Source organism: Teleopsis dalmanni, chromosome 2 (assembly GCF_002237135.1).
Source record: "Teleopsis dalmanni isolate 2A chromosome 2, ASM223713v2, whole genome shotgun sequence".
Taxonomy (NCBI): Eukaryota; Metazoa; Arthropoda; class Insecta; order Diptera; family Diopsidae; genus Teleopsis; species Teleopsis dalmanni.
In genome coordinates, this window is record NC_051847.1 from 226,556,015 (window position 1) to 226,567,316 (window position 11,302).

Here is an 11,302-nt window from a genome sequence, read left to right on the forward strand (position 1 = left end):
ATAAGAAAGAAAAATATTTTATTTGCTAAAGCAAGAGTTAAATATATTTTTTAATATTTTTAAAACTTAAGTTAAGTTCAAGTTTATATTTTCATTTTTATTTTTAATATTAAATTTTAAAAACTTATGTATAATTAATAAAATTTGTAAGATGCGTGCGCAGTCTCAATTCGTATTCATACAAAAATTGGAATTTTATGTTAACTTTTTTTTGTAAAAATTGTTTTTTTTATATATGTATTTTAATTTTACTTTTAATTTTATTTTTAATGTAAAATCAATTAAAAATTTTGTGTAAATTGTATTGTATTTTAATTATAATTTTAATTTTTATTTCATATTTTTGTTTAAGTTTTTTTTTTTGTTTGTTTTTTAACTAATAATAATTCGGGAAAACAAGACGTTTGGCAAAATTAGTTTTTAATTGTTGAGCATTAAAATATATTAAGTTTTATTTTTAATATAAGTATTAATAAATGATTGTGTTTAATATTGTAATTTTTTATAATTAATAGTTTCGCGTTAGCAAAATATTTTTATGTTTAAATCATAATTTGTAAACAATTTATATAAATAAATAAATAAATAAAATTATATATGAGAGAAATAATATGTTTGCCTGTAATCTTTTTCTTGCAAAAAATATAAAAATAATATATTGATAAATATATATATTTGTTTAATATTTAACAAATAATTAGCTTAAGTAATATACATATAAAAATATATATATTAATAAAGAAATATTCAAAATTTGTATTTAGAAATATATGCAGCATAGTAATTAAAGATAATTAAAAATTAATTTAAAAAAGTAAGAAAATTAAAATTGAAAATATTGTGATTTTAAAGTTTTGAAATCGGAAAAAGTATATATTGTAAAATTATTATATAAAATGAAAGAATAACAGACTGCGAACATATATAAAAATTATAATAATATTGTAAAATTTATATTTTAGTTTTGAATAAATAAATAAAAAATATATTGAAATATACGAAAAAAAAACAAATTGTCCAAATTTTTTTCCAAATTAATTTTTTTTTATTTTTTTTTTATAATTGAACACAATTTGGCTTCCTAGAATTGATAAAATAAATTTGGTTTCGACCACGTTTGGCCACATGAAAAGTATATTTCATTTATTATTAAATTATTTATAGACATTTGAAAAATGTATGTGTACAGTAAACTCTCGTATAACGTGTTCGACAAAAATGTCCACATAAAATGGTTCACGTTTTTCAACATTTTTAATTATTATAACTTTATCTTTGATTGGTATTAATTGAAAATATATTATAAGGATTAATCAATCTATTTGGCTTTAATATTAAATATAAATACATTTATATTAGTTTCAGAACATTTACTTCAAAATTTGACGAAATTTTATACATTATTCATCATTCTTCCAAGACTCTCACAATTAAGAAATGAAATTTACAGAAGGTTTATAGTTAATTATTCACAAATTTTTAATTTGTCTAATTATTAATAATCATTTTTATAAATCGAATTAATTATTAGCTCCTAATGAACCATAGAAGCGGAAGTTCTATTCATCTGTTTTATACGGGAGTACACTTTCCTATACTTTTGTTTTTATATATATACTTAATTAAAAGAAAATATTCATTATTTTTTAAGGGAAAAAGAGTTAAGGACAAGAATATTTTATTTTCATTAAATTCTAGAACAAAAATTAAACATTTGATATCAAGTAACAACAATTGCAACAAATTATCCAGAATTTTTTAATGATATCTTCTTTTATTAACAATCTTTAAACTCAACCTATATACTCTGCTTCCAAGTTCTGAAACAGACGTTCTTCTGACTTCCTTAATTCGAAGATTGAATTAAGCTCGAGAATTTACTTTAGATGAATTTATTTTTAAAATATATATTAAACTATTTCCCAATTCCATAATGTGCTTATACTTTTGCACGATTTAATAAGACCTATAAAGTACCCTGTAATCAGCAGTAGTTCAGCCAACTAAGATCACTGAACTGTAAGCACACTACAAAGCCCAACTTTTGGGTCCAAAAATTTGAGCACAGTCTCTGAATTATTTTATCTCAGATTCTTCACTCCTAAACACGATTTAATAAGACCTTTGAAGTACCATGTATTCATCAGTTAGCAGCCAACTTAGATCACTGAACTGTAAGCACACTACAAAGCCCAACTTTTGAATCTAAAAATTTGAGCCCAATTTCCGAATTATTTAATTTTCTTATTTTATCCATTTTACTCATTTTATGTCTTCGTTTCCATATCTTGAGCCTTGCCTCAGATTCTCCACTCCTAAGCACTATATTTTTCAACTCCTTTTCGTTCTTCTTCTTATCGTTGTGTCTACGAATTCTCAAGAACAAAGTAAACAGCGCAATTACTTTACTGCAAAATTTTAAACTAATATATATATATATGCATATATATAATTATAAGTATAAGAAAATAATAAAAAATTTAAATTTTAAAGAAAATAAAGAAAATAAAGAAAAAGAAAATTCTAAATCGTTTAATGTAACGTCGCCATTTTAACTTCTAAAGAAAGTGAAAACTTTAGCACGTTTTAAAACAAAAAATAAAAACAAAATCTTTTTATATTTTATGTTAAATATTTATACATTTGTTAATAATTTTAAAATAAGCAAAAAATAATTTTGTATTTGTTTTATGTTAATCAGATATTATCCCCAAAAGTAATGAAATGACTTACTTAGATATTTTCGTTTTACAATTAAATTATGCTTAAAAATTACTTTAAAATATAATTTTTTTTCTTCTCGGTACAATTTTCAGATCAATTCAAAATTTAATATTTCAAAAAAAAAAATCAATAAATAATATAATACAAAAATACAATTTCGTGATATATTATAATTATTATTATAACTATTTTTTAATGCATGATTTTTTTTTATTATGAAAGTTTATTATTTGTTTTTTTCTACTTTTATATTATTTAGTATAAAACTATACAAAACAAGAACATTTTAGCTAAAATTAGCCTTTTTTATAAATGAAATAAATAAATTAAGGAAATGTTTTTAACTCTATTTGTTAAGTGAAAGTTTACAAAAAACAAAAAAAAAACAAAAAATTTATATAAATAAAAATAATATAAATTAGTTTTGCATTACAAAAAATTATAAAAAATAAAATTTAAAACAAAAGTAAAATTAAATCAGTAATTCTGTAACTCAGTAATTCAGTAATTCGAACAATAGACAATTATAATTAGTAATACACTGAAAGAAATATTATATACCAATATTTTATGTATCACAAACATATTAGCGTGAAAATTATAATTAATATGGAACATAAACAGTTTTGTTTTCAAAAATGTTATTTTAAATTAACATTTAACATTTAAATTAGTTTTGTTGATGACCTCCTTCAAAACGAAAATACAATAAAAATATATATTTAAAAAATCTGCTAGAACAACAACAACAACAACAAAAACAAAAAAATTTTATAAACAATAAATACGAGTGAATCGTGAGCATTCTTAAAAAAAAAAAATAATTAAATAAAATTAAATTTATATTAAAATTGACATGAAACTTTGTTTTGTAAACAAATCAAAATATCAACAAATGGATAATGAATAATTAATTAGAAAATGAAGAAATGAAGAAATGAAGAATGCGTAAAATAAAACAATAATTAATGAAATAATTAATTCAAATTGTAATATTGAAAAACTCAAATAGTTAAAATAAAAAAAGAAACAAAATTTTTGTTTGGCTTTTACTTTTCGGTCGAGAGTTGCTTGCTGGGAATCACAAAATTTTAATTTTAATTTTCATTTTCATTTTAATATTCATTTTAAAGGCAGAATAAAAGGCACAATAATTTTGAATGAAAATGACAATACATATTAAAAAGTTTAATTTCATTTTATGGTACACTCTCTCATTCTCTCTTTATCATTATTTGTGTTACATTATAACTTTTTTTTCTAAACATAAAACAATATTCTTATTATTTTGTTATTCCTTACAAACACATTTTTGCTCTTATTTTAATAATTTAATATTTTATTATTACTATATTATTTCCATATTTATTTAAGTTTACATATAAAACACTTTTGTATTTGTCATTATTGCTTAAATAAAATAAATGTTAAATAAAAAATCATCGATGCATATCGACTCTTTAAAAACTAACGATTATGCTAGCCTTTAGATTAGATTAGATTTTGAAACGGGTTGGGAACTTCTCACCACATCACTGCATCCTTTGGAGATTATTGTGACATGCCCACTTTAGTTCTACACACGAGTAGCAGTTCCCTAATTGCGTTATAAATGGATAGGCAGTGGATAAGTACCGAAGCCTAAGTCTAGCGAGACTATCACAGTGACTCAAAATGTGTTCTACTGTTTCCTCTTCTTCGCAACAAAGTCTGCAGTTATCGTCTCTAGTAATACATAGGTTCGATAGATGCTTTTTAATTCCGCAATGCCCTGTGAGAAACCCCATAACAAGTCGGATGCCACTTCAATTTAGCATAAGTAGGTCCCTAGTTCTGACTTTAGATCGATATGGTATGGATTCTTTAGCTTGTCTGAAGGCAATTAAGGGCTTCTGGTATAAGATATACATCTTAAATTGTAATATAAAGAAAACCGTAAAGCGCAATAGGTAATCTTAGCCTAAAATCTGAAATCTGTAAAGATATCGAAGAGAAGATAAAATAATCATTTATTTATGAGTACTCATTTAAGTGAAGACATGGTCATATACTCGCTATGCCTGCAATCAGAAAGAAGATTTATGAAACGCCAAAGCACAAATTCTGTTCTGTTCGTATAAACGTGCCCTACATGTAAAGCCTGCGTAAAAAAGTTTTTCGATTTCTTCCTGTCTAGTAACCGCACAGTCTTCGTGATTACTCCAGAAGCCATTTGTCACTACGATGATTCATTTTTCTACGCTTCTAAACAGTCCACACGTCGGAATTCGTACCGAGGTGTTACCCTTACTTATGAGCATTTTCGACATTTTTTGCGCATTTCGTGAGCTGTCTCGTTTAATATTTCAGAAGCCTGGCAAAGAGAGATCTTGTGATGTTACGATTGTAGATTTCTCCGTTCTGGATTAGTTGTCGTAGCTACATTGCCTGACTGTCTACAAAGGTAGTGTTATTTGAGAGACAAGTTGTGCCAGCTAGCATTAACTTTCTTGTTTTTTTGATTGGATATATCTCGGCTTGAAAGAAGCTACAAGTGTCAAGGAGTCGGCATGACTATCATATATATACATCTCTCAAGTAGATACTTGCCACTGCTCCGCTCTTCATATTTGAGCCATCTGGTGAATGCGAACTCCAAAGCTACCCGATACAGATCGTAACCTCTAGCTTTCTCTAGTAGAATAGGTAGAAAGGTGGGTAGCGCTAACCGATACTACTCATAGACCTGACAACTTCGTTGCAATTAGAGTTCTTAGAACTCTACTAAATTAGAGTTCTTAATGTCGTTAAGTGAAAACACACATTACTTAATATTTACGTGCAACTTGCAAATTTTAGAATGTAGTTCACTCCAATGTTAGTGTCGAAATTCAACCACTCAAAACTGACCTCACATCATTTCTGATCAAACAACGACCCCTTATTTTAATTTCTTAAAAATGATATAACTGCTCCGAAAGTACCCAACTAAGCCAGCCTCTGTAGTGATTACATTTTTTGTCGAATGCCATTTAAAGTAACGATGGACTTATACCTTTCAGAGTCCACATCGACAGTTCGTCCCTTTTGAGTTCTCTCCTCAATATCCCTACTTCAACTGAGTTTGGAATTGAGTATAATGATTTTTGGTTTTCGCGGAAAGATTTATTAATATTTCGTTCGGCTGGTGCAAACGGATTTTGGTATCTTAGTTTACGATGTGAACAGAACGTACTCTAGATGTGGACTACGCTTGCAAAAGAATGCTACATCATGACAAGAGTAAGTATTTCATATTTTTAAAATATGCCAAATGCTATTTTTTAAAAATCAAACTTAGATATTACAGTGACTTTAACAATTTGATCTAAATTTTAATCTCAGAAATTGTGAATAATCACTTAGATAAGTAAAGATAAGATAGGATATAAGTTTTTCAATTAATATAAGCATTTATCTACAACGCATTATCATAGTTGTGAATATCGTTATCTTTTATCTTTTATCGGCTTTTTACTGTCAATATACAAAACTCTTTCGCTAAATATTCTTTTCACAATTTTAACTATTTATATACGAGTTCACACGCGTACTTCAGTTATTCATAAAGCAAATTATTATTTGATATCAAATCTCATTATACTTCTGAGTATTTGACTTAATAAAATCTCACAATTAATATTTATTAAATTATATTACTTATATAAATATGTACATAAAAAATACAACAAATCAGTCTCGCTGGCTTTAGACTCTGTTATTTTAGTAAGAAACCGCGATACTTAGTCGTGGATGCCAAAACATAGGGGAAACGCGAGCAACAAAAGGGCTCACTATCTCGTTAAATGGGAAATCCAACTTAAATTTTAAGCTTTGCTGAGGCAAAACAAAATGGGTGAAACATTCCTCCCAAACATATTGGGAGAAATCAGAATTGAAAAATTACTGATTGAATTATAAGAACCAAATATAATCCACAGCAGCCTTTAATATAACATACTAAGTGGGTGAGGATATTTCGGAATTGTAAATCCCACGGACAGCAAAAGATTTACATTGACGCATACAAAACAGTCTCAAATAGTCTTTACACTAATAGAAAGCATAATTCCTACCGGCCACTGTAGAGTGAGATATCTTCACAGCAAAATGATAGTTCCAGAGACCAATATCTGACGCTTTTCTGATATAGATGTTGAAACATCTGAACATATTATCAGGCTCGTTTCCCGCGTCAAATGACCATTAAAACCATGTGGTTAAAACGTTAGACGACCTATATCGCGGTGAATACTATACCTTACTTATAAATCGTTATTATAATCGTAATATTAAACAAAACAAAAAAGTAAAACTATTTCAAATAAAATGCAATGTTTACTTCATATTCATAAATAAATTTAACAGAATTTTTATTAAAAAAATACAGATTTTACAGAATCTGAAAAAAACGCCTGAAAATAATTTGTACATTGAACTTAAATTAATTTATAAAAAATATAGTTTCTATATAGAAATATGGAAATAAATTCATTCAACTTAGAGATTTCAATAAAGGTACTGGGGGTCCAATCAAATTTACATAAAACCAATTATAAAACATTATTTTTAAAAATTTGCTAAGCTTATTTACATATAAAAATAATAAAAAGTATCTACATAAATTTAACTAATTTGTGCTTGAGCAGCGTTCACGGTTTTTTTTGTCATTTTTAGTTAGAAAATTTTGTTTGTTCCAAGATGTGAGTTTTTCACGCCGTTGCGTGAGATACTTCAATTTGTCACGCCATACAGCAGCACGTCGTGCAGGGGCAGGTGCAAGGGCAGGGGCACCGTCGACGTTTTCGTTGTCATTACAATAATCGTGATCATTTTGTAGTTTAATCACAATGACTGACTATATTAACGATTTGATGACAAAAGTAAATATTTATGCTATGCACTATAACGTGTCTTTTGAGTTTAGTTTAGTTTAGTTTAATTAGATATCATTTGATTAGGTTGGGGTGGCAAAGTTTGGGCAGATCCGTTCAAATACGTGGATATTTGTTTTGCTGCGATGTGTCTTTAGTTTGTAAGTGCTGCTACTTCGGATTTCTCTTTGGAGAGGAAATTGTAGTTGATATACCGAACTCCTTGCACCGATTGGGCCGTTGAGTTGGTAATATGGCATGCAAACAGCAACATGTTTCTTGGCGTCACTTTCCAAGCGAAACGCATGAACACACAGGAGTAGAGAGTAAGAGCTGAAAAATATGAATATTATTACAATTCGTCTTATACAAAATATAAGTACATATGAATCTAAATATTAAAAGCAACACTTCAACGAATATTTTAATAAAATTATATGATGACTTATTATTTAGAGCCTATGATTGTGAGGAAATGTATTCGGCATCTCTATCTAGTTCCCATCGAACAGTATGAGGTATAAATCTTTAACCAAGTGATATTGTTACTTTAAGAGTAAACTTAATTTTTTAAGGTTGACTTTAAAGACTTTCTCGAGAGTTGGTACAGCAGATCTTATAGGTCGACATGTACATTATATTTTTTAATGATGAATGTATATGCAACTATTAAAGTAGAAAACTCTGATTTATAAACAAATTAAGAAAGATCGTACTTGACTAGAGAAGACTGAAGGAAAGTCGCAGTCAGTATTCTGTTTGAATTTGAATAAATTTACTGGAAAATAATTCCAAGTGAAAATAAACAATTATACAGCGATAATGGAGATCAATTGTTGATCTGTAGGGGTTTGAATTTACATGCTCGTGGTTCTGTGAATATGAACCTCCAAAATTGCAATCGTTAAGCCGAGTTTTGCAATTCATACTTAAGCGTTGGATAGCGACCACTAAAGTAATGCTTCAATTTTGAACATATAACATTTTAGTAGGAATCGATACTTATTGCATATTGTGAAGTTGGTCTTTAGTTTCCTTTCAATAATGCTGAGGTTGAATCTATGCTTTTTGTTAAAACAAACGCGAAGGAAGGAAGCATTAATTATGGACTACCTAACTAATATACCACAGTTAATGACTTAAAACATTAAGAAGTGAATTCAAATAAAGCCCTATTGCCCTATTGTAAATGGAGTTTAGTATGCAAGTTTGTATATAATAACAAATTATTAAGTGTATACTAATATCAAACTCATTTTGTGAAATATAAAATAAATAAATTAATTACTTGACATGAGTACAATGGAACCAATTAAAACGGGAATTTTTATTTGAACTTCTAACAGCAAAATTTTCCAAAGTGTATTTTAAAGCTTATTAAATATTTAAATAAATTGGAATTACTTTGACAACGCGTTGCTTTAATAGCCACAGTTATAACAAAGTGCGTTTCTAATAAATTGATTAATGGAAGTTGTACCTGAAACCCTATTTAATAGTATTGCGCAAAGCACTGCTTGATTAAGTGACAATAAACTTTCACAAATCTAAATTAATTTTGAGAATCATTCACTTCAATGGGTTCGGGTGTGTAAGCAAGACGGCGATGATAAAGAGATAAGCATACAGAAAGCACATCAGACTACATAAAATGCTTTATATAATGAAAGATAATCATTGCGAATTTAATTAATTATGACATATATTAATTAATAATATTATGCTTTTTCTATATGTATACACAAATGGATATATGTTAATCAGTATTGCTTACCTAATGTCATTGGTCCAGAAATCAATTTGGGATCTTTTTTCATGTCAGCCATTGCAGCAATTGGAATGCCCCAATTAGCGACTGGTCCCCAGAAATGAGTACTAGTTGTTCAAGTAACGCTTCATTAAATTTTACAATCGTCAATAATATTTTCAAGTGTACTAACCTCATAAGATATTCACGAAATTCCTTACTTTTCAAGTTTTGGACCAGTTTTCCGAACAGGCTGGCGGATGCCCTCGCACCTTGATTTGACATCTTCCTAAGTGTTTATTTACTATGTTGATCCTATGTATTCGACACCTTTACCAAGCTGTAGGCAATTAAGCTATACTACCGTACAAATTTCTAATTATAAAATAAATATCTAATCACAATATTAAAATATTTTGTGTTTATTTTCATCAACGAATTACATAAACACTTTTGTTGTTATTGGTTAAACCCAGCTAAACGTAACGCACCACGCAACTCAAGCAAAAGTAAATTCACTACTAAAAGCAAAAATAATCACTATTTTGCCACAAGTAGGAAAGCCTACATCACAAAAGAGAACGTCTGTCGGTAGTGCAGTCACTCTGGTCAGCTGTTCGTGACACACATCTTTTTTGCATGGATGCGCTACGTAAGAAATAAATAAAATATTTGTATATATTAATAGTTGATATAGAAATAATCAATATTATAAATAAATATAATTATATAAATATATATAATAAAAATAAAAAGGTTTTTCAAATAGTAGTGAACTACAACAACAATAATTCATTTTATATTATTTTAATTAATTAAATTTTTGAACGACCATTCGGTTGTTTCGAGTATTGCCAAATACCCATCATCAGTGGTCCTGGAAATAATTTTTGTATTTAAAAATTTGTCTCTTTATATATATTTACAGATCTTCACTCAAAAATATATATAAAATTCTTAATTTGACATGGTTCATCCATAAATTTGAATAAATTCTGTGTTCACATATTTTTATGGTATAAAAGATTTTCGTACTAAACCGAATCTTGTGGATTTTCTTTTTACGGATTGAGCGAAAAAATTTGTTAAATGGAAGGAAAGCAACAACAAATTTCTTGGCTCTGCTTTCTAAGCAAAACGCATTATGACAGAGGAGTACATTATCAAGGCTTAATATTATATATATATATATACTGAAAGTCATACAACCCGAAATCCATTTTGGATCCTTCTTCATCAGCAATGGCAGCAATTGGGATACTTCAACTAGCGATTGGTCCTTAAAAGTGAGTGCTAATTATATTTAATACAAATGAGTTTTAAAATAAATAATAATTAAATAAAATAAGTGAAATATATTTCCTCATCAAATAACTGCGAAATTCTTTGCTTTTCACATTTCCAACCAGACGATCAAAGATACTTTCTGAAATTTTCGGCATAATAAAGATTTTAATAAAACACAAACTCTCTTACGTTTACACAGAACATGAATTATAAATCTAGTAAAATAAATAAAAATAAAATAAATTTGCATTTTGATATTATAATTTTTTTTTAATATCGGAATATATTGTAAAGACATACTGTATTACCTAATAATTTATTAAAACTTGTAAAAAAGTTACATATATTATCAAAATAATAAAAGCAATAAAAACCTAGTGAATTCGTATATATTGAAGTCTGCTATGAAACATAAGTGCTGATCTAGACCTGTTAAAGAAACGTGGAATACGAAAAAGTGAATAACAAATTGTGGATTCTATGAGACCACGAATCTACATAGAAAGTGTATGTAAAAAGTGAAAACTTATCCAAAAGCGGAAATTTGTTTTAGTTTTTCTGTTGCCATAAACAATCGGCATGATCGTGAATAATATAAGGGAATATACACATACTATCAACCGAGTTGCTTTAAAGTCCTTGCGTGTAGTCC

The 11,302-nt window shown here is 27.5% G+C and overlaps 1 protein-coding gene across 1 annotated transcript; it reads right to left on the bottom strand.

Moving 5' to 3' along the window:
- Nucleotides 1-7,163: 7,163 nt before the first annotated feature.
- Nucleotides 7,164-9,871, bottom strand: LOC119683554 (mitochondrial pyruvate carrier 1). The gene is made up of 3 exons (XM_038097268.1): nucleotides 9,557-9,871; nucleotides 9,391-9,491; nucleotides 7,164-7,949 (listed from the first exon to the last, which is right to left on the bottom strand). Exons 1-3 carry the CDS (start codon nucleotides 9,646-9,648, stop codon nucleotides 7,771-7,773), a joined length of 372 nt encoding a protein of 123 aa, XP_037953196.1. The 5' UTR covers nucleotides 9,649-9,871; the 3' UTR covers nucleotides 7,164-7,770.
- Between the last annotated feature and the right edge of the window lie 1,431 nt (nucleotides 9,872-11,302).